This window comes from Oxyura jamaicensis, chromosome 7, assembly GCF_011077185.1.
Source record: "Oxyura jamaicensis isolate SHBP4307 breed ruddy duck chromosome 7, BPBGC_Ojam_1.0, whole genome shotgun sequence".
Lineage (NCBI taxonomy): Eukaryota > Metazoa > Chordata > Aves > Anseriformes > Anatidae > Oxyura > Oxyura jamaicensis.
Genome location: NC_048899.1, coordinates 25,749,545 through 25,773,609, shown reverse-complemented (window position 1 = coordinate 25,773,609; position 24,065 = coordinate 25,749,545). Strand labels below are relative to the sequence as shown.

Below are 24,065 nucleotides of genomic sequence, written 5' to 3'. Positions count from 1 at the left end.
TTACATTTCCGCTCAAGGAATGACTGGGTTTCAAAGCTTGACCAACAAGAGTTCTTTACATTGAAATGCAATTAAACAAAGCAGAGTACCAATTAAAGCCAAAGGACACAAGTACTCAGCACATATATGTGTTGATACAGTACAGTATGTATGTGTATATATATGCATAAATATGTATATGTTACATTATAAGGAGAGTACCATTCAGGACTTTTCAACTGCAAGAATTCTTTTTACCACCTGCAATTCCTGAAAGTTCTGTCCATTAAATTTAACACCAAGATGATTAAGAATTTCAGTGTTTTCCAGATTGGATTATTATTTAGCTTTTAGCCAATTAACCAAGCAGGGCACTGAAAGAACAGGAGCATTAATTTTACAAACACCAGTCCTGCCACCTCAGGCACATGGCACAAATTTCTATCACCAGATTATTTGTGCCTTTCCTCCCCTGCCCTGAAGTGGCATACAACGGGCATTTCATTGTCACAGTAGTACTAACTGGTCTGTATCAATTTACTTAGTTTTCAGAGAAAATGTAACGATCAGCGAAATAATTCCAAGGAGCCAGTATGGATCTGATAAGAACCCTTAGGCTTAGGCTTTGCAGCACTGCTTGGAGTCATACTGCTTTTAATCATGTAACAATTCTCCTGCCATTTCATCCCCAGCAAGCCCATTTTTACTTGTAGGTTCTATGCATGATGACAGTTTGGGGTACCACACTACTTAGGTAAGGCTTAGTTGAGACTCCTAAAACCCAGAGCTGATAAAGGTCTGTCGTACAAATTTAACATACAGAGATAAAAAGGCTAATTTAAATTACTTTGAGCAGAAGGTTTCATTTGTTACTTAAAAAAATAATAATAGGGACTGGGAAAAAAAAAAAGACATAAAACGTAACAGGCACTTAAGAGCAGTGTAAATGCAAGATCCCTCTGGGATGTTCACATGGCGGGGTGGGGGGTGTAGGGGGGAAGCTACTTAACTCCCTTGCCTTTAGTCTGTCTAGAACTTAGACATCTAGCCCAGATTACTCATTTGTGCTTCCTTTATTCTTGAAGAATGAAAAGCTTCCTTCTGGAGGCTGTCAGATTTTCAAATAGGGTGAATGGGTTTCTCCAGGGATGCCAGACCCTCTGTAATCACAGGGACAGCCTAAGCAATCAGGTAATCACCTGCTACTTACACAGGTGAGACAAGCCAGTCATCTGAAGTAAAGCCCTGACATCTGAAGGCTTCATCTGGTTTCTGTACAGACAAACTCACCATCTTCACTAGGCCAAGGGGCTGCTTTTGTGTTTTGGGAGGCAGAGAGGAAGGTTTGTCTGCAGCCCAGTCTCACACTAACTTTGCTCTGACCAATGCCACCACAAGCACTCCTCCTCAGCCACAAGGGCTCACAGTCAGTTTGCCCACATACAACAACCTGTTGGTTACACAGCATCATGCAACAGGGGCAAAGGGTGCAATGTGTTTTTCAAACACCCAGAGACAAATGGAAGTAACTCGTCATTCTTCCAGACACCCAACTAGCTGTGTCTACGTGTTCATGGGCGTGTATGCTACTTGAGCATGAGCCTCCAAATTTCTGTTGGGACTACAGAGGTTCAACAAGGACTAGAACTACTCTGTCAGGTAGGCATTAGCCTTACATACCCATTAGTTATACAGCTCAACAAACAAGCTAACTTAGATAAAAACTGTAGAGCCCACCTAGTAGAACAATATTTATAATCTACGTGATTATTTACTCTGGTATACCTTCTTACAGCATAGAAAGGAGAGCAAGATATACTGTCAGATTCATCCTTATATCAATAAAAATTACTTGATTTCAAAAATCTAAACATAGCAAAGCCCTAACAGAGTTATTTTTGTTCAAAATTAATCAAGTGTTACAGAAATAGCATTAGGACTTCTGCATATACTTCCTTTATCGGCAAGATTTGTTTCTAAAATAACCAAGAACAAGTTATACTTCATAAAAATAAGCAAACAGTTCTTAGTCCCTAACCATGACAGCAAAGCTGCCTCTATCCTTCCTTTGCACTGCTGTGTTTCACTGTTGCTGTCCCCCTGAATTGCAGGGCTACCACGTGTAAGTGGATCAGGCGCTGACTACACTCCATCTGGCAACTCCAATTTAAATCCCTCTCATCAGGCCAGAGCCACCTCCCTCAGTTGTATGCCAACAGCAGCAATGCCAGATACGCAGTACCAGGCCAATACTACAAAATGACGTGAAAAAGTGTAGCCAATGTACATCTTTCAAACATTTTCCAAAACAGAAACCAGACAGCAGCTCCTGGCACACATTGGCATGTAGGTCCCATGTATTCTCAAACAAAGCTGGACTCTTCCCCGTTTTGGAAGGTTAACTATGACCATGGGGCCACAACTGGGGTCGCGGGACTCCCCACTGCCCCCTGACATGCACGGCTGAGCAGAGCAGGCCACAAGAGCCAGGAGGTGACACAGCTGTCTCTCAGACAGAATAAACCTCTACAACATCGTTCAGCCTGTGCCAATAACCTTAACTTCTGTCACTGATGTACTTAATTTTCCTCAGAGTGCAGCGACACAAAAGGGACACAAGGTAAACATGGATGTAGCTTGGCAGTGCCTGCATTACTTGGTGGTGTGTAGCTGCAGGAGGAAATGAAGTGTGCTCTCCCATCCTTTGGGGAGTTTTGAGCTGAGAGAGTGGCTGCAAGGAAGGAGTCCACCTTCCACCATGACCTGCCTTGGGGCTTATGAAGTTCCTAAGTTCCACAAAGGGCAGCAAGAACAACTCAGCCTGGGTGTGAAAACAGCAGGGTTCAGCTGGAAGGGACCTTCAAAGATCACCAGATCCAAGTTCCTGACCACTTCTGAGTTAACCAAAACTTAAATCAGATTAGTGACGGCATTGTCCAAAAGTCTCTTGAACACTGACAGGCATGGGGCATCAACTACATCTATAGGAAGCTTGGTTCCAGTGTTTGACCAGAAATAAAGGTTTTGGTCAGTCACAGGCTCCCCTTCAGTGGCATTTTCACTTCAAGGCAGGGTCAAGTTTCATATGGCCTCATCTTCCTCAGAAAGATGGCATTTCCCATCTTCCAAAAAGGCATTTCTTCCCCCAAAGCTACCCCCAGCTTCTCAGTTTCGCAGCACCTCACTCCAAGAGACTACTCACAACTTTTGTCACCTACACAGCCTGATCCTCAACCAAGAAACCTCAAGCTCCTTCACTTCACAGGGTGGAACTGCCATGTCCCAAAGCCTGAAAGTCTCTTTTGGATAAATGCTACGATTCATGGAGCATCCGGGACAGCCAGTTGTGCAAGATCATGCCAAAGTATGCAATGTTAGTCAATTAGACGAGTTGGCTGAAGGTTTTCCCATTGTAACACAGTTTTTCTATTCTAGTATTATTTTTGGTTTAAAAAAATGGTGGGGATGGGTGGTTGTTTTTTTTGTTTTTCTTTTGGTAGTGGGGGTTTGCACAAAAGTTCATGCTTTTAGTGAAAAAAATGCTTTTCTCAGTACTTTGCTCTTTATTTCTGTTGGGAGAACTTGAAACACATCATTTTTGTCAGAAAAATTATCAGTCCACATCTGTCCAAATTCCTCCGGTGTCAACTGGGAGCTCTAATTCACGGTCTGCACATCCCCCTTTCCCAGAAGGCTGGGCTCCTGGGCACCCCTCCAGCCTTCATGACGCACTCCCCCTTTGACTAACCCGCGGTAAGTGCACCATGGGATCTGACATCCAGCCAAGAAGCTCAGCCCCAGGGGAGACATGGCGCACAAGGCACTTTAATGGTAATTTCTGAGGTCTGCGACAGTAGCTAAAACTGATGCTGCTTTAAGGGTCAAATGGATTTAATTAAACGTTTCCATTCCAAAACGCTAGAACGTTTTATTCAGCGTTTTCCAACTGACAATTTCTCTTTAAAAAAAAAAAAATCCATTCCAGGAAAGTGTTGGTATTTCAGCTTTCTGTCTCAATTCAAGGAGAAATGAAATGTTCAAGCAGAAGAATTTGATGCTAGATAGCCATTCAGTTTGGGAGACAGCCTTATTAATTAGCTGCCAAAATCATTCATCCATGCAAGAAGGGTGTGATCCAGTTCGCCTTTGACATCAGTGAAAACCACTTTTTCAGCTTCATGGAGCCTGGATGGCATCCCAAGAGACCTGGGGAGGGGTGTGGGGGTTAACTTAGTTGAGAATATTTGAAACAGGAGTCCAGAGTGAAACAGCAAGAATATAAGCAGCAGCAACTAAGACAATCCATTACCTGGGCTCAATCTAAACTCAGTTTTACTTACTTTAACGATTTTCTCTTCCAAGATCATAAAGCCTAATTCCCAGTTATTTTAGAGACAGCAGGTAATTAACACTTTGTAGAGTAGAATAAATCTGAGATATGAATTTGTCATGAGCTCTATACCTTTCAATGTTCAAAATATTTCCTCCGAAAACCCTCTCATACTCCATGCAAGGAGACTACTCTAAAGCTAAAGATATAATACAGTACTGAACTGCTTGCTTCAGGTTGCCTGTCCTCTCTTGAACCCTGCAAAAATTGTTCTATTGGATAAGCATTAAAGAAGCTCTGTCAGGTTAGACTAAGGTCTTGGGACTTCAAGCACATCTACAAATGGGAAGCAGCTAATTGCAGGCTTCCAGGGTTGACACTATGAATGGGGACTGGGCACCAAATCCATCGTCTGCGTTGCTCAATTTGCTCCTGGATTTAGCCCCAAGCCCTCCACCTCAAAGAGTAAAAGAGGAGCCACAGGGAGCCTATGTCCATCAGCTATGGGGTGTGTGTTGAAAGCAAGAAACACTCAGAACTGTAAATAAAACAATTCACCCAACCATGATGGGTCTAGAGAATTGGTTTTTGTTTATCTTTCATTTCCCTTTAGTACAAGGCAGATGTTTCTAAGCAGTAAGCAGAAACCTCAACAATTTTTAAGACTGGAGAGGAAGGGAGGAAGGAAGGAACATATACAAGCTTTGAGGATGTTCTTAACTCCAGCTTCAAAGAAAAAAATGTGTATCTGTAAAAGCAAGTTTTTCTTTAAGCTGTTTGGTAATTCTTAGTTCATAGGAGCATTTTATCCAGAAGGTTCTTCATGTTTCCAGTCTAGGTTGTAGCAATCTCAGTGAGGCACTAAATTTTAGGCTGTTAAAGTCTTTCTGTGCAGCACGGTCATTTTAAAATGATGTGGTAGCCATCATTGCTTTCAGCTGTAATAAAGAAACGCAAATCATTTTTTCATTGGTTTTAGAAAACAACACAAACGAGCAACTCCAGGTTTTCTTAGGTAGTTTTCACTAATTTGCGCTCTTGTTCCACAACCCATTCATGACAATCAATGTTGAATATTAAGGTCAAAACATTTACCAAAAAAAATACAATCTTATAACCTTTTATCATTTTACTAGAAGGCCTGCTCATTTATGTCAGTGGTGTTTGAGTAATTATTTAAGTTTTACAACAGTATAACAGAAAAAAACATAGATCAACCAGTAATTTGATGTAAACATGTAATAGGAGCAGCAATACTTACCTTTTAATGTGCTGATAACAAAACAAGATTCATCTTGGAAGTTCTGCACCATCTGGAGGGTAGAAGAAAAAAAGCCAACACAATGTTTTTAGCAATTTAATTCATGATTCGTTCAATGTCAGTATTGCCTTTAAAGAAAAACTAGCAAACAAATTCTAGTGTCTAGTCCTACGTAGTTCTCAGTAACCCTGCCCATAGATCATTAAAAGTACATGAATGATTAATTAGGGTCCTTACAGCTACTAATGTGCTTAAGAGAAACTTACACTAAAGCACTTGCCTGGAACTGATCTGGCTTGTTCAGCATTTTACCCATCCTCTTTGCAACTCTTGATCCTGCAAGTTCTTACAACACTCTAGTTACTTTATTACAGATTATGCTCTTAATTTACTTGAATGGCACTATTCCATTTTAGGCTGGATAAACACAGACCCTCTCCTAAAATCTAGCAATAGTAATACACACACATACATGTATTATACACACACATTCAGCAGAACCATGAAGCTCAGCTGTGTTTACGTTAGCATCTGGGATAATATCTAGAGGTGGTCAGACCTAAGAAATGAATGCCTTGCTCAATAAAGGAATGTTGTTAACAATGTCTGGTCAAAATAACCAGGTGGACACTTCTGAAATGACACTACTAGAGATGCTGTGCTTGCAGGAATCATTTACCCATTTGTACTGTGCACAGGCATCTTAATGAAACTGCTAAGAGAGACAAGGCAGATCATGGTAAGATTAGTATCTAAAGCTATCTGAGTTGTGAGAAACTAGCTATTCAGAACCTTTGCAGTTTCTGGTGAGGCCCCTAACTAAAATTCATCTCACTTCAGATCCAAGCTGAACCACTCACTTAAGCTTTGACCACAGTTAATGTTTCATCCCATCCTAAAGTAGCTGTGTAGAAGAGAGGAGGTGAATTACTTTCTGGAACTGTCTCCTACAGCTGCAGCAGACAGTGGACACCTAACTTCAGAGGGAAGGTGACCAGAACCTATGATCAGCCCAGAAAATCCAGCTTTAAGCAAAAGAGTTCTCCTAGCTACTGAATGTCATTCAGTACATGCAGTAGAGCTCTTCCAGCTCTAAGTTCTCACATCAAACACCCTTTTCACCTTAGACTGATCTCCCTATTCTCTTCTGGGTCTAACAGTCACCCCCTGCTCCTGCAAAGCAAACTTCACTGGCCAGTCTGTGTGTCTGTGTCTAATGATGCATGAAGTACATTCATACAGTGCCTCACTCTTGCCACTATGCTACTAAAACAAGAAAAAAAAATAAAAAATAAAAAATAAAGCAATAGACATTGTTAATAATTGACTTAAGTAAATAGTTAAAGCCTTATACCCAAGCTGGTTAAGGCAATTCCCCTACCAAGAGTTGCCTCCAAGCACTTTACATCCATAAAGCATTAAGGTTTCAGATTTAATCAGGCTGAAATAGCAAGGAGACTTTAGGAATAAGCATTACAGACTTCAATTTAGGCCCCAGTTGAGACCTATGCTCTGCTTCATTTGTTTTAACAATGTTTCTTATATAGGAAGCTCCCTAAGTGATTCTGGTGCATGAATGAGTAAGTCACTTACTGGGGGGAAAAAGAGGAAGGGCAACTCACCAATAACCTACAAGTTAATGGAATGGACTAAATTAAGCCAACATATAATGGGACACAAACAGCTAGCAGAGGTCCATGAAATCATAGGGTGCATTTACACAGCGCTAACTCTGACCCAGTAGTCAGTCAGTTATTACGTGGCTGTAATCATTGGCTAAGATGTTAAGACTAATTGCCTTAAAGATTTTCAAACTTGCCTTCTTCAGAAAGCTTTCCTATTCATTTTTAAAGAAACTCACTTCAGATCTTCATTTTGGAATTTGTTTAAGCAGCCAAAATGAAAAAGAAACAATTTTTTTAAATCTCTCTTATAAAGCAGAAATATTAAAATCACACCAAAATGAATGTTATGCATAAATGATATGCTTTAAATTATTTGTTTCAAGTTTTTGGGATTAGAGACCTTGCAACATTTTCTTGAAAATTCACTCCATACTTTAGTAGGTCATTCAAACTTCAAGAATGCAGACAACTGTTTTAGCTCTGATAGTTTGCTTTAATTCCTTACCTCATTGCTCACTAATACATGGATCCCTGTGGGCCCCTGCCGATAGATTCGATTTATCTGCTGTGGAGAAATGCTGTACAAGTTTGCAATCTTCTCAATTAATTCCAAGGTGGTCAATTCTTCCAAGAAAATTGCATGATATACTGCAACGAGTTCAAAGTAATTACAGTGTAATTATAGGATAGTAATGACAGATAACACCAAGATGCTCAATATCAACAACCATATGGTTGCATTTAATATCAAGGTTCAAATCTTGACAGTAGATAAGCATGCTTAGTACCTTCAAAGCAACCCAAATATGCAACTCGATGATTTGTAGAAAAATACCTAACATTTGGGTACAGCAGGCAAATGGAACCCATGTCAGTTTTGCCCAGAGGACATCATAAGAACTAATGACAACATGTATAATAGGGTACAAAAAAAATAATCTCTTATAGGGATGTCATTATTCTTGGATGATATACTTTACTACTTTTAAATTTTGACATTTTAAAGTAGCTCTGATTAAGCAGTAAAACACATGATAAGATGTTGCACAAAAGTAGTATTTTATTAGATGTTATCCCACTGACACCATAGGCACAAACTAAAGACTTCAGTGAATCAGGTAACTGTAGAGGACAATATTTTTTAAAATCTGATCCAAATGGTAGGAACAGCCAGGTAGAAAAACTGTGTCTAGTTAATACTATGTGCTAGAACTAAGTAGGATCTCCATTCTTATGTGATCCTACTTCTAGAGCGTGTTATCAGAGAGTTCAGAGCAGTGACTCCCCAAAAGTTTTGAAATTCCAAGAATTAGAACCCCACCTTAAGACATACCAGCCTTCCATTTCCTAGGACACTTTCAAAAAAGCCGTATCTACAAGCAAATTGTGGATGGGATGGTAGTTTTTAATGCTACAGGAATTGTTAAGAACAGAACAGAGCCTTTGTTATGTCATTGTTTAGATAGCTTGTGACTGTAGCCCTGTAACTAAGCTAACTAACCTAACAGTGTCAAAACTGGAATAAGTATGACCTCTTTAAACACACAATACCAAATTGTGCCATGCAGAAGCTCGGGCAGAAAGCATATTTTCAGACAAGTGCTTAACAAAATCCATACATAAAAACTTACCGCAAAGACTGCCATCTCCATTCTCTCGTTTTTGGTGGAGGTGGGACCTGTTATGCTCTGGTTCTTGACAGACATAAATTGTCATCTTGGGCCTTACATTTCTATAGATTATTAAAAGGCAGTAGTGAGTTATTTAGATCTAAAATTGTTCCAGTCAGCCACGAAACAATGAAAGATGGAATCATTCAGGCTGTGCATAAATATCCAACCAATTCTTGATGCTGGGGACTAAATGACTTAGGGAGGTCTACTAAGAGCCCCCTTGGAGGTGGTGGTAGACTGCAGAACACCTTAATATCTTCAGGGTCAGATAAGAATAAACAGTATCCAACATTTGCAAAGCAGTTCATCATACCCTCCTCTACTGATTTAAATTCTGAGCAGCTGGAGAATTTACAATGTTATCCCCATCTAAATTAAGTTTTACGGTCATCTGAGGCTCTGGGGTTGTTTTATTTGTTTGTTACCTCTGATGGAGATACAAGATGAGGTACTGTAGGCAGTGTCACATATGAGGTACATGGAAACAATCATATCGCAGCAAATAAATCACTGGAAATCCACATTATGCTGCTTCATTTTTAACTCAGGTGAGTTTGGCAGCATTTCTGATCTGCACTTGGATTTGAATACCATTGTGATTTCCAGACTTTAAGATGACCCTCTGAAGTGTTAAAAGGAAGTCTAAATGCTACAGCGCTAGGATTAACTTCTAGTTAACATTGAAAGTATCGAGGGATGCCACCATAACAAGAAAAATAGGAAGGAAAAAGTACAAACCTTCCTTTGATTGCATTAAAGAGCCGAATTCCATCAGCAGGCCCACAGATTTGAACAAAATCTTCTTTGGACATCTTCAGTAAGTCAGCACCTACGTATTTCAGATTTTTTTTTTCAGAAGTTAAGCAAATCTTAGCTTCCAAATTTTGTGTATGGTCAGTAGGATAGGGGAGGGGGAGAGAATCCACAAAGCTAAATCAGACAGACTTGCCTGGAGAGGTTGCAGATTGAGAGAGGTGACACTGCAAATGAATCATTGTAAAATAGAGTGCTGGAAGAGCAGTGGTCCATAGGAAGATGTTCTAGACAATATAGAAACAAGCTAGCTACTTAACACTCTCCACCACTAAATGTCTCAATTTTCTTTTGCTGCCATGTTCACCAGGTTATTTAAGATTGATGCAAGCAAGTCAGCGAAAGGCTCCTCGAGGTTTCAGCATCTTAAATACTTCTCCCTTCCACCATCTTAATGCTGTATACAACTACCTAATGGGAGGGTACAATGAAGTTGGAGCCAGGCTCTTCCTGAAGGTGCACAGTAACAGGGCAAGAGACAGCAGACAGAAGTTGAAAGATGGGAAATACTGATTAGGTAAAAGGAAATAGCTTTTCATTGTGAGCATAGTCAGGTATTTGAAGAGGTTACCCAGAGAGATCATGGAGTATCTCCAAGGTTGGAGATACTCACACCACAACTGCAAAAGGCCCTAAGCAACCTGATCTAATTGGACTTGTTTCAAGCAGAAGATTGGAGCTAATGAACTCAATAAGTCCTTTCCAACTTCACTTATTTTCTTTATTTTTACAATACATGTTTTGGTAAATGCTAACTAACCTAAGAACAAAAGAACACCCACACCAGATCTGACTAGTGATCCCATCAACAGTGGCCAGCAGCAGATGCTATTGATAGGAAGCATGAGCTGCACTTACAAAAGAGAATAAAGACAAAATAATTGGACCATTCAAACTCACCCGAAAAACTTGAGAAGAGTCTACAGAATGGAGAGAACCTATTACGATGAAGCCACTGCTGGGCATCTTGAATAGAAGCAGAAGGAAGGAGATGCTACATTGCAAAAAGAATAAGAAGGTCTTGAAATGAACTGTTCACCAGAGTCCTAAAAAAGAAAAGCACCACATTAACATGATCTCAAATACTTACATCATTGCTGGGAGGCAGGAGCTCCACTTGGTGGGTTGGAGAACTGTTTCTAAAAAAAATTATATAAAGTTGGAAGAGAAAAAAACATTATTTTAAATTTTGCATTTAGTGCCCATCCTCCTCCCCCTTCTCTATTTGACTCTACTGTCACAAGTTACATATTGACCTGATTGATACTGACTTCTCCATCAGATTTTTAAAAAGATTTCCAAAATCTGGACTGGTACAAAAAACAAACAAACAAAAACTCCACAACTCTGCTTTTGCTGCTCAGTTGAGTTTCTGCTCAACACTGAGGAAAAACTCCGTTTGTTGACCTCATTCAAGATTTTCCATACAGCTGACTTACTAATGTGACCCCTTCTAACCAAGCAAGTTGTGACCTACAAGTGTGGCTAAACTCAACCTTTCTGAGCCAAAAAATCCCCTAACTAAATCCATTGTCTAATAGCGATTCTTCACAAAAACAGAATAATAAGGGACCTTCTAAATCAGCCCTGGTATTATTTTAAACATACTAAACTATAGTTTATTACACAAAATTTCTAATAGACCCTCCCTAAACACTGACAGGACTTATCTTAGGTATTTCAGGACCACTATATTTATTTCCTTATGATGGCAATATTAATGAATTAAATATGCCTCCTGTTTATCCTTCATTCTTGAATGGCTGCTTAGAAACCTGATTGTTTTGTCTCCAGACAGCTTATTTGAATCCCACTAAACCAGGAATTCAACACTGTCCCAAGCCATCTTAAGTCAGAAAAGAAGGGAGAAATACCAACTCAGAGGCTTTCAGCATTCAGCATCTCTTCAAACACTCTTGTTGGAAGATATTGAGAATTGTTGGAACAGGGCATACATAGTATGTTGCCTGACCCCACAGAAAAGTAAGAGAACAAATTTAGGGCCAAAATTGTCCAGGTGGTTCTCTGACGCTCATCTCTCAGCCACCACATAATCAATGGACATTCAGACCTCTGCACTACAAGGAATTCCTGCCTGTAAGGTCTTAAAACCTTTGTGGAAAATATCTTGCCCCTTCCAGGAAGGATACTGAGAGGCTAACTGGTCCTTGACCTCTTAGAGGAAACGAAATGCATGGATACACAAAACACATACACACAAGGGCTACCGAATCAACGGGAAAAACAGAGCATTTTATTTTTTACATACCCATCTCCAAGGTTGAAGCTGTTGGGAGAACTGTTGTAGCTTGGAGATGGAGCATTGTTCATTTGATAAGGCACATCTGGCCAGGGAGAGCACTGTTGGAAGAAAGGCAGCGGGGATACTTTCATGAGGTTGGAAATAAAGGATTCGATTCTCCTCTCACACCACATTCATGCTGTTGCCACGCCACTAACTTCAGCTCATCACTCCTGCTGGGAGGAGGAGACAGGCCATGGATCCTACGCTGCACTCCAAGCAGGCTGTCAGGGGGCCAGATTGATTCCAGTTGTGCATTCCACATTTCTCCCATTTCACAAAGCCTGTCCCCAAATAACACTGGGCCAAAGTGTGCACAGCTGTAAGTCAGAGCAACGCCAGTAAGTCAACTCAGACTGAAGGCAGCAATGATACAGAAATACCACTGGTCTCAATTATAAATCCCTAATTAAAGCCAGGCAAGAGTGACAAATACGCTCCAGTGGCATTGCTTCAGGTTTATACCAGTGAAAAAGCAGAATTTGAACCAGCCTGCTAAAACTTCTGGCTATTAGTTGAAGAGCTCAAGTTATAAATGGATATTACATAGGGAAAATTTAAGACAAAACAGACATGAAACTACTAAAAGCCTTCACAAATACAAGTCAAACTCCATACTCCATCACACTAGTATCAAGCCAGAGCAACTAGCTAGAATTTGTGTCTTTGTTGTGAATTTATGCCACTGCAATCAGTAGAAGAAATCTAGCCCTGTGGAAGCCCCTGCCATCAAGAGCTCAAGAAAATGCTCTGTAGTATCCTTGTTTGCAATGATAAAAAGAAGACAAGCTGTGGCTTTGGAGTTTTATCATCTCCACATAGGGCACTAGCAAATATTTAACTCTTTAGCAACCCACATCTCCCTGTGCAATATGTCAAAGTGTATCACAGCTAATAGCAAGAGTTTAGGATCTGCCAACTCAGTAGAATTAGCTCTGTGTACACAAGAGCCTTGTTAACAATCACCACGTTGAATTAGAGAACACACTGGTCACTCCCGGCAACTTGAGGAAAATTGAGTGGGACAAGCTGGATCTCACAAACAGGAAGTTTATTTGAATTAGGAAAAAAAAATCCTCATTTTTAGAAGTTCAACAAGCCATTTCAGAAAAAAATAAAAATAAATCAGACTACAAAACATTCCCACAAGGAGATGGAACAGCGCTTTTAAACTATTGTCTTGAGTCCGTTTGGCTTAGCAATTCTATAGCCTGGGGTGAGCTTATACATACATCTTAGCAATGAAGAGACTGAGTGTAGAAACACATGCATCTCTGTACCAGATGACAGTCATATCCACAGAACATAAGACATTCAGATATTCCTAGAGTACAAGCCAGAATCTTCCGAGAGCTACCGTAATAGTAGCCTCAAAGGCCCAATCACAGAAAAACAGATTGATAATTTAATCAGACAGCCTATTCATCTGTTCAGCTGCCCCATTTCCAACATGAGCTTGTGCCAAACAGTTCTGAAGAAAATACCTCATACAACTGGCATCTAAGTATCATGACAAGTGCCCAGGAACATGGCAGAAGAAAGAGAAAACATTTATTTTAAACATAGGCTGTTGAGGACTGGATTATACTCTGAAACATAAGAAATTTTGGAAACTTTTATAAACTTCAACAATGAGAGACACGTTATAATTTCACTGAGCTCTCGATTTCAGTGAGATCTTGGCATAAGAGTCTCCACAAGAATCTCCAAGGCTCAGTTAGACTGCATTTGCTCTGAAATCTGTTTCCCAATATGCTGAAGTAGTACAACATATGTCTAAAACATTTTACCTCTGTGAGAATAGTTGTCTCATAGGAAGGCTGATACTTCTCCTTCTCTTGGGTGGTCTTCTTCTCCATTTTTTCCCTGTCAGTCTTCTGTTTTCTGTCTGCTCCTTTAGGCTATAAGCACAAGCACAAGCTTTCCCTTATGCCAAGTATTACAAGTTTGGAGACAGAAGCCAACCGATTTTTTCTGATCTGTTCACAGAAGACTCCTTAAGATTTATGGGGACTCTACATATGAGGCAAGACCAGATCTGTATTTTCCAGACAAAAAAAACAATCTAACATCTCTACTGTTTCTATATTGCTTCCCATTAATGCCAACAGCACTTCCAAACGAGGCTGACCACAATCCTGAGATTTTATACCAACAGATTTCAGACCACGAGCATACTGAATTATACACCTCAGCTGGTATTTGCACCCCGTCTCCTGGAACAGGAAAGACACTGCTCACAGGAGCAGAATGGGAGCAGCAGATCCTTCAAGAAAATGACAAGATTTTTGTAGGCTTAAGTTGCTCCAGGTCTGCCACGCCCACATTAGAAGCTTTGGAGATGGACAGAATCATCTTTCTCTCCCCAAGGAATTCTGCAGCAACAAGCAAAGGTTATTTAAGATCTCCAGTTACGTCCATACTGTTCATGGAGGATTTAATCAAAGAAACTGGAAATGCCCATGCTGTCTTGATTGCCTAGACACAATGAAACACAGTGGATACCCTGAATATCATCACTGCAATAGGTTAACTTAAAATGACTTAATCCAGTATCCCATACATTCCTGAGAAAGCGGACCATATAGGTTTTTTTCTGTATGGTTTTTAACACATCATCACCTTCAGGACACAAGCCAGTGAAGGACACTGCCTTCTAGACACTACTTGTCTACGTTACACAGAAATTTATTTTTTGCACTGACACCTATCCAGTGGGTTTTCATTCTAACCAGTCAAGGCTTGAGTTGTTGGGTGGGTTTTTTTCCTCATTATTAAGACATCCAAACAGCCCAGATCTCAGTGTTTGTATACTGTTCAAGCTACAATGCACTGGCATTGGTCTCAGTGTGGCTCTTGGGTCATTTGAATTTAACTAGAATTGCTGTGTAGTTCAGAGGTTATGTTGCTCTGTGTGCAAGAGTCCTGTTTAAAATTTTAAGCATATCCATTTAAAAGCCTTTGTTCTTTTATTCTGCAATTAGCACCACTCCTACACAATTTACAAACTGTCCATGTTCTTGTGTCTTCATCTAGTTGATGACAAAGCCAAAACTACTTCATACCTTGAACACCTTGATCTGGCAGCTTGCAGAGTGCAAGTGTTCTGTGTATTCACCATTTTCATTCTGCTTAAAGGTGTCGATTTGTACCCGGAAAGGAACCCCCTTCTCTCCTCCATGTTTCCGTGGAGTAAATTCTGTGCTGATACAATGTACCTGGCAAAACAAAAGCTGTGCTTATCTCTGGATACTGTTTGAAGTTGTGCAAAACTGAGTTTTAGACTCCTTGAATTTGCAGTGTGCCTGAACATGAGGTTTTAGCTCCTCCCTAGAAACTAAAAGAGTCAGAAGAGTTCAAAATATTTTCACTTCTGTTCCCCAAGACAAAACAATTAGAAGAACAAGGAGCCTACAGAGAAATAGGACATCAGGAAAAGCATCCTCTGACTTAAGTAAATCCCACACACAGATTAAAAACACATAGTTGGCATTTGAGACAAGAAACCCTCATGAACAAGGAAAGCAAGCAAAACTAAAAGGTTGTGAATGGTTTCCTCCAGACAAAACTTGTGCTTAGAAAGCAATATCAATGTGTGTTTTGAGGGGGTACTTTTTTAAAAAAAAAATAACCCAGCTAGAGCAGATATTGCTTCAAAACTAGCAAGTATCCTATTAACTAGTTATATATGACTGATCTTTCTTCACATCCCATCTCTCTCTCTTCAGGTCTTTATAAGATACCTCACCTTTGTATTTACCATAGGAATATCACTTTTCTCTTACCTGAATGAATGCTGAGGCTCTCTTTGATGGATCCCACAAAAATTCAACAGTGTTCAGCTGTGTGGGACTGGCTCTGGGATCCAAGATGCCAACTGACAGCGGAATATCTGTAGAAGAAAACCCCTAAAATTTTAAAAATATTAAATTGAAGAAGAGAAAGCATTTCCATACAGTTACAAGAAGCATGTGAAAAGCCAAGCCACCAATGATATATCTGTTTGAATGAAATGATATTTCTAGGGCCTATAGTCCTAGATCTCCTTCCCTCCCAAGGTTTTTCTAAGAGAGTAGGATAAAAAAACAAACACCCATGTAAACACACCATACACCATGCAGCACTTCGCTTCCAAACACTACACAAGGACCGTAATGAAATAGTCTCACCTATATCAAGGATGCGGTCCCCAGGCCGACTCCACCTCCAGCCCTCCAGCTGCTGATGCTCTGTGTACTGTAGGCGTCGATCATGGAAAACTACACGAATTATACTCTGTTAAGAAAAGATGGCAAGATGAACAATGTGATCTAGAAGCCCTTCTCTTGAGATGACTTTGGCTTTCCAGTGTAGGAGAAAAAGCTGATCTGTTCCTCCTACATGTTTCTGACCCCCATTCAAGAGGGGAGCAGAGGTTTCCCCTAAGAGACCCATCACCATGTTTCTCAAATTCCTAAGGGACCCCTGAAGCACGACATCAGCACACTTTCCCCTTCACAGGGCACATTTATACCTCATAAAATAGCCCTGTACAGCTTTCTGGGATTTGGTCTGGAAGCACTATAGCAATGTCCACCTAATCTTAGATGTCATGCCAGGTAAACATAGCTATACTGCCTCCACACCCAAAATGGCTCACATGAAGGGAGGGGGACTGTACTTAATGTGTCTGTACCATGCCCCAACCCCAGTATATCCCACTCTGATCAGAAAATGTGAAAGCCAGCTCACCTGTCCCTGCACTGGTGGAGCTGACATGCCCAGACACCTTGTCAGTGGGAAATTAACCTTGATTCCAGCCATTAACCTTCAGTCATTGACACTGAATTTGCCTTTAACTTGTGTTTCTTTCAGTAAAAGCAGGGATAGCAAGATGGAAAACTTATAGTTAAACAAGTATAGAATAGAAAAACTACTGTAATAGGGGAACCTTGCATCTCTGGCCCGCAATGTTGCAGCCATGTCAATAACTGGAGACAAATGGCTGGAATAAAGGCAATCCCCATGGCAGACAAGTCCAAAGTATACCCAAATATAAATCCTGCATGAGTTAACGACCCCTTATCTCCCGGTTTCTCAATTCCCTGCGCCTACTGGGGACTTCCATATCAAATGGATGAGCAATTTTTGCCAGTGAACCCGAGAAGGCCCAAATCAAACCCTAGCTCCAAAGCAAGCAAGCCACAGTGGGAATGCCTGCAAAATCGGAATCTAAATCTTTAAGATTCCTGAAATGGGCAAAAGCCAAATGTGCCTAAACTTGGGCAAAAGTTGAAGTCCAGATTGGAATCCAAATGTTGCAATTAAGTCCCAACGTCTCAAAAGAAATCCTATGGCAGAACAGCCAAGAATTTGGTAGAGGAAGGCTTGAAGGCTGGATCCAGAAACAAGATCTGGATCCAAGTTTTTGAATTTGAACTGAAACAACCAAGTTCTATATGTTCAAAATCATGTCCATTACTGAAGTAAACTGGAGCTATGCAGAACCTGTGTGGCAGAACAGCGTAAATACCAGGGTCCTTCGCATGACACGTAACAACACAGGCGTGTTGCTCGGGTTAAGAAGGGAGACAAGCCTGCCTCTCAGCAGTTTTGACCATGTTCACCTCTGAACTTTGGGATTCCCCCGAACCCAACATTCACAGTGAAACTCTGGGGTCAGGATCACAAACAGAACAAGGATTCCCTTGAAGCCCTGTAAAGCCAAGCTGCAGAGTCCCGTGGAACTCCAGCACGCAGAGTAACTCCATCAACCCTGCTCCCATTAAAAACAATGGCAAAGTATTTTCCATTGCCTCAGTGTGAGCAAGATCAGGCCCTTCATTAGAGGCTGTATGTAGTAGCAGGAAGAAAAGAAATCTATATTTCTCCTTACCTTTACATATTTTGTGTTTAAATCTTGAAACTCTCCCAATTTCCTATTCTCAAGTAGACGGATTTCATAAGACTGACCTAGAGTTTAAGGAAACATTTCCAAGGTGTTTAATATGTTGTAGCAATGAGAGAGTCATGCTGGCATTTACGTGGCTAATAAAGCATACGTCTGATCAGGGAAAGTTCATTTTTGGTAACATAATGCATTTGCCCCAGTAATTGAGTAGGCACTAAAGCACAGCAGAAATCTGAGGGGAAGGTTTGTCTTTTGGCTGCTAAAAGAACTCAGTTAGGCAATCACAGTCTGTCTCCAAGGGCTGCTCGGCCTTCTGGTCACCCTCCACAACATCACTGAGGTGTTCAAGGCCTTCCCCCCATCCCATGCCACACAGCTGTAACAGCACTGCCTTTATCCGTCCCTTCTACTGCAGCAAAGGTTGGGTGAAGAGCTGCTGCACAACAGGTCCAGGCACTGTTCTGCAAAGGATAGCAACCTGGGGCAAATCTCGCCTTCTTCAGAGCACAGTCAGGTCTGCAAGGTGTTCCAGTGCACCAGCAATACCAGGCCTTAGGTGTGGTTGTCCATTGCACAAATACTCCTTCAGACGTGTGGAGCAGCAATGGATTGTACAGTATGTACAAGGACCAATCCTGACCACTGGAAGGGATTCAGACTTGGCACCCACAACCACCACCCCTCAGCATAATGGTCTTAGTCTGTTCAGTAGAATTCAGCTAACTGGCTTGTGAAGTATCATCAAGTATCAAGGCCGACAGCAGACAAAGGAGGCTGATGTCCCAAAACCTTATGCACAAATAGCTAAGACAGCACAAAAACTCATTGAGTAGGACCAACTGTACAATAAACCCTCAGCTGGTACAGAGGCAGGACAGGAACATTAGGATTAATGAAGCATATCTATACGTAATAGTTCGGTTAGCTTTTCTTGTTCATCTTGCTATCCCCATTTCTACTGAAAAAAATGCACAGGTACAACAAGGCAGGCACCAAAAGGGCAACCAGTTTGGATCTGCTGGGTCAGCCAGCATCTCCTCCAAACTGGCCCTGCAGAAAACTCCAAAGCAGATAAATCTCCCATTGAGTAGTTGCTATCAGCAGACAAAAATGCTACATTTCTGAACCTGGATCTAGAAATAAAAGACTTTTGACAGCTGATATATCAACATGGTACCGCATTTCAGTCAGGTTCCCCTCTTCTGGGTGCTCATGTGAGCACAGACCGTATCACTAGAGCACAAAGATACGTGTGCATACTCAGCCGGCTGGGGCGGGGGGTTGGAGGACAAGAGGGGCTATATTGGAGCCTTAGATGTTTGCACAACTCTCCTACTGATGTCAATAGGAGTTCTGCAAACAGGAAATGACCCTTGAATCCAGCACGCGGCTTAGGGGATGCAGAGGAAAGAATAAACCATATGAAGTGCCAAATTAAGCACTGTAAACACACACAGATCTTAACCCATCTCATCGCACATAAACCAAAGTAGCAAGTGACGTCCCTTTCAAGATTGCTGAACAATAAAAGTGGATGCTGTAAACCATAGCACTGAAACTGAGGTCTTCCACACTAACTCAAGAAACTCTCTAATATTCCCTCTGATAGAGGTTATTATTCACTTGGCAATTTTAAGAGAGAAGTACATTATGTCCCCACAAAATCAATACTATTGTATTAGCATAAAAATATCAGGCTCAGGTTCACAAAATCAGTTCATTGTCTAAATGGATTTACACAGCCAAGAATCTCTTGCACTTGCAATTTGCTCCCAAGCAAACATTAGGCTAATTAAACATTATGCAAAATTAGTTTAGGATTCAAGACCATGAGCTTCCAAGAGACAGCTGAATACATCTATGACTGTACTCAGATGGTGTGAAAGGACAGAGAAATGGCATGAGCTGTGCTGCAGAGGCAGGCAACGCTAGAGCCACAAGCACTTCCAGTCATTCAGCAACAATCTTGGGACTTCGCAGTTTTTTGGGACAACTTTATGCTTTGCTATATTCCTTCTCTTTGGGAAACCTGATTTGCTTACTTGCAGTTCCTAGGAGGCAGAAGAAAATAACCAGCATGAAGACATCAACCACATTCCCTTCAAACTAACATCAAGCACTCAGGAACTCCTCAGCCTGCATCTTCCAAGCACTCACATGGGACAGGAGCAATTCTGCAACCCAGCAAACAAGCAGCACCACACATCTCATTCTGACAGGAGTAATTCTGCTTGGAATGAGTTAGAAACAGATTCTGCCCACTGGTAAGAAAGAAACTGTTGTGGAGACAGAGTTAATATTGAATGGAAAGCCAAATAGGAAGTAAAATGCTTTGATGAAAGATATATGGGTCATCTGATGTAAGCCCTGGAACTTGGTTTACGCCATGAAAAGCCTCATTCAGAATGGTATTTCATGCTAACTGCTTTCCCTTTAGCATCCCAATGTTCAACTCCGGTTACAACACAGGACCGCTATCAAAACACAGCTCCCAGCTGAACTTTAAACAGTTTATTTCACTCTGTGGAACTCTGAATGAGAATTTGGTCCTAATTCTTTGTAATTCCTTCGTATAAAAATGTTCCAGTATTGATTTTGAAAAACTTATTCTCCCTATAAATTATTCCAGCAAATTTATTGCTTCATGGCTAATGTTACCTGTAATTTCTAACACCAAGCTGTTTGGGATTTTTTCATTAAAAGCACTTTCCAAACCTTCCAAACTCTATGTTTTCCCCCCCATCACTACCAGAAAAACTCTTGAAATGGCATAGTACAATGCCAGTCCTAAAACTGTAACAACTGAAGGGAAAAAACAAAAATAAATAAATAAATAAATAAATAACCACTAAAGAATCAGTGCTTGGATTCTGGAGAACAAGATTGCTTTGCAAAATCAATGGAACAAGAGTGGCCTAACCTGAAGAAAGCTGAACTCCCACTGGCACCAAAGAGGGCTTAGCAATTGCCCAAGGCTCTGGTACAGAGCTCATCTCTGAATCCTGCACTACTGACTCTCCAGCCCTAACAGGCATAGGCTAACTGTTTTCTAAATCATTGGTACTTCAGTATCTAAATCTGTAAAGAAAAATGGATGCAAGCATGACTAAAACCCCATCTTTCTGTCTTCAGTTCCAAAGAAAGACTGCAGCTGGCTAAGTTCAAAAGATGGCGAGTTCCCCTATACTGATTTTTTCCATCTGCCTCATTCATTAATACAGGTTAGACTAGATATTTCCACCTGGTGGTAAAGCTGAAGTCAGGTGCTGATGCCGAGACTTTGCAACGGTTCAACTGAACAGTCTGACCTTGAGCAGGGCAGCAGTCGGTCCTCAGCCGACAAGGGTTTGATATCCACTGGGCTCATACGGTAGGAAGAACCCTAAGAAAATGTCTGTGGGGATGGAGAGCAGTGGCGGCAGTTTCACAGCAGTCTCCCTTTACCAGAATGATATTCAGTACTGCTGAACATCTTAAACCCAGTGCTCAAGGCCAACAAGCTGCCAAAACCCTTTCCCTTCTGTGCTCTCAACGCCAGCCACAGCTGCACCACCAAAGGTTCACAGTGGCCTTAGAGCTGGTGACCTAAATGGCCTCAGGCACCTAAAGCCTGGTATCAGTGTCCTTATCACTACTTGAAATGAAGAGGGTGTTTTGAAAGCAAATCCCCAGCACAACTGATGCCACAGCAGCCTGCTGCCTGCCTGCGCGACCCGGTGCGCCTCGCGCAGAGCTTGCCACAACCCTTCTTCCCTACCTCAGGCAGGGAGCAGAATGGTAATAAATATTTGGATAACCACATTAAATTCCTGAGATGCAATTTTTCTCCTGGCTTCACTGAAAGCTTTGGGGGCACCAATAAAAACCTGGGTGGGTGATGATACAGTGTAATTTGTATTTTGAGCAGACGGTCCCTGAGCAACAGCAAATTTATGCAATCACCTCCTATGCTAGAGTTTGAGCAACTCTGCTTTACAAACACGAGTAATATCCAGCAAAGTAGTAACCACCCAGGTCCACTGCGTTCCTGCTTGGTGATTCATAAAGCAACTGCATCTATTCTAAAGAGGATTTATATAGACTGTTTATTTTCTTCACTTCTATTGTCTGGCAATTAATATACATCGAAAGCAGGTATGTCCAAGATGACAAGAGAACTGAAAGTCAACAATTTGCTGCAGCTGACAAATAATTTGGTTGATAAAAAGGAATACTTTGACATGTTCAAAAGGTACAAGACATAACAGTTTCAGACACCAGTGACTCTGGGCAGCTTCTGACCTTAAAAGATTATCCTAATTTCAAGCTCAAAAGTTACATTTTGTTCAATGATTATTTGCTACACAACCACAATATCCTGCTTTCTTTTTGTGTGTTTTGGTGTTACGTTTCAAAAGCCACTTATACTATGCATTTTGCGGTTTTCTGCACAATACATCAGTACGATACACTAATTTTCTATTAGGCAGCTGATGTTCCAGACCAGTATGACTCAAGCCTTGCTTAACCTAGCCAAGTAGTCTGCTTGTCTTTCCAGCAATTAATTAAAACCTAACCTTATACTAAGCAGTATCTGCGACAAAAGTCAGTGGACAGAAAAAAAAAAAAAAAAAAAAGGAAAGAAAGAAACTGTGAGTTCTCTTTCTCAGAACGGATCCACACAGCACTAGACAGAACCAGCCTGGAAACTGTTTGATTATTAAGCCAAGCTGACCAATAAAAATTCCATTTAGCAACTTTATATGGACATCCTAAACAGTGCACAGATAAAGGCGAAGGAATGCTGACAGTTGAATGCAGCACACAGAAGGAGGGGGGAGGAAAAGGAGAAAAAAAAAAAAAAAAACTTTTCTCCTCCCAGACCGAAGCACATCCAGCAGGCAGGAGGATCACCTTTGAAACAACCAAATGCAAGTATTCAGGGCATCAGGAAAACACAAAAGATTATTCCGACAAAAAAGATTAATGAATCCACAGAGTAAACAAGACAAGAGTGACTGAGCTGGCATCTGAGCTTGCATGCTTGATTGCCCACACCTTCTTAGCCCGACAAAAGCAGAAATAAAACTTAGCCTAAGACTTGCCAAAGTGTCCCGTGTGTGGACACTCAGCATGAGGAACAACAGCAGAATCCAGAATCCTCCCTTCCCAGGCCACAAATGGCATTGGATATTCTGCAGTTGCTTGCTGCAGCCTCCTTTGACAAGATGCTCTAGGAGATGTTTATCCAGAGGATATTGTGAATTCAGCAGCTACACAATAGGCCACCCTGAAAGCTCCCGCTACGCTAGGAGCATGGAAATCCTGCAGAGGAGGACCAACTGCGGGCCAGGCAAAGCAAAAGGAACATAAGAATCATCCCGACACACCAGATCCATCTTGTCCCACATCTCATCTTCAGCAGCAGGCAGTTATAAGGGCTATGGGCTGGAGCAAGGTGAAGGCAGCGAGCTGGCCATGACTTCCCAGTTTCTGGTATTCAGTGTCCAGTTTGTCACTGCCCATCAAGCTGCCCAGTCAGACCAATGCTCACAAACTCCTCTTTTGCATGATCTCCATCTGAACTGGGGCTATAAATATCACAATTCATATATGCCCTGCTTTAGCATTTGCAGTGTGACCCATCCCTTCACCTGCCTCCTTCCTGTTCCTCTTTACAGCAAAGCTACTGTGGCTCCACCGTGTTTCGGCACCCATGTGAGTCCAACACCAAAGATACCTGCCCTACTTGTGCCATTGCCACCAGAGCAACTTAACGGCCCAGTTCAGCAACACTTCTCCTGGTTCTACTACCACATCATAGAGCTGCATTGCCATCGTGTCTTTTCCTGGGGTTCTCCTTTTACAGCGTACCCCCAGCTCGGGTGGGGGAGGGTTCTTCATCCCCTTCTTTTCTCTTTCTGTGCCTCTTTCTTGTGGGAAAGCCCAACATATGCCTCAGAGCCGAGTTTGTTGGAGGAAAACCAGTGCTCACTTACTATATGAACATTTGGCTGAGGCCTCGTCTTCCCAGACTTTTGAAGATGGTCCATTTTACAGTGGTGACACTTCATAGCTAACAGGCATTAGAAGAAACACTCTTCATTTAGAGTGGTTTCCAAAGAGTGGGATGTATATTTAATTCCTCCAAGACTAGTCTAACTTGAATCAAGTACACAAAGCAGGCAACGAACACAGAAACACTCTGAGTTT

At 41.3% G+C, this 24,065-nt stretch overlaps 1 protein-coding gene across 1 annotated transcript in view; it reads right to left on the bottom strand.

Annotated features, from left to right (window-relative positions):
• Positions 1-3,949: 3,949 nt before the first annotated feature.
• The window catches only part of TFCP2L1 (transcription factor CP2 like 1), a 32,603-nt gene continuing 12,487 nt past the window's right edge, over positions 3,950-24,065 (bottom strand). Inside the window, exons 3-15 of the mRNA XM_035331987.1 lie at positions 17,859-17,935; positions 16,153-16,258; positions 15,769-15,875; positions 15,049-15,201; positions 13,774-13,884; positions 11,951-12,042; positions 10,772-10,820; positions 10,582-10,675; positions 9,607-9,697; positions 8,827-8,927; positions 7,701-7,843; positions 5,571-5,622; positions 3,950-5,247 (exon numbers count right to left, since the gene is read on the bottom strand). Coding sequence (XP_035187878.1) covers positions 5,210-5,247; positions 5,571-5,622; positions 7,701-7,843; positions 8,827-8,927; positions 9,607-9,697; positions 10,582-10,675; positions 10,772-10,820; positions 11,951-12,042; positions 13,774-13,884; positions 15,049-15,201; positions 15,769-15,875; positions 16,153-16,258; positions 17,859-17,935 — 1,214 coding nt within the window. The 3' untranslated portion in view covers positions 3,950-5,209. The remainder of the gene's footprint in view (positions 5,248-5,570; positions 5,623-7,700; positions 7,844-8,826; positions 8,928-9,606; positions 9,698-10,581; positions 10,676-10,771; positions 10,821-11,950; positions 12,043-13,773; positions 13,885-15,048; positions 15,202-15,768; positions 15,876-16,152; positions 16,259-17,858; positions 17,936-24,065) is intronic.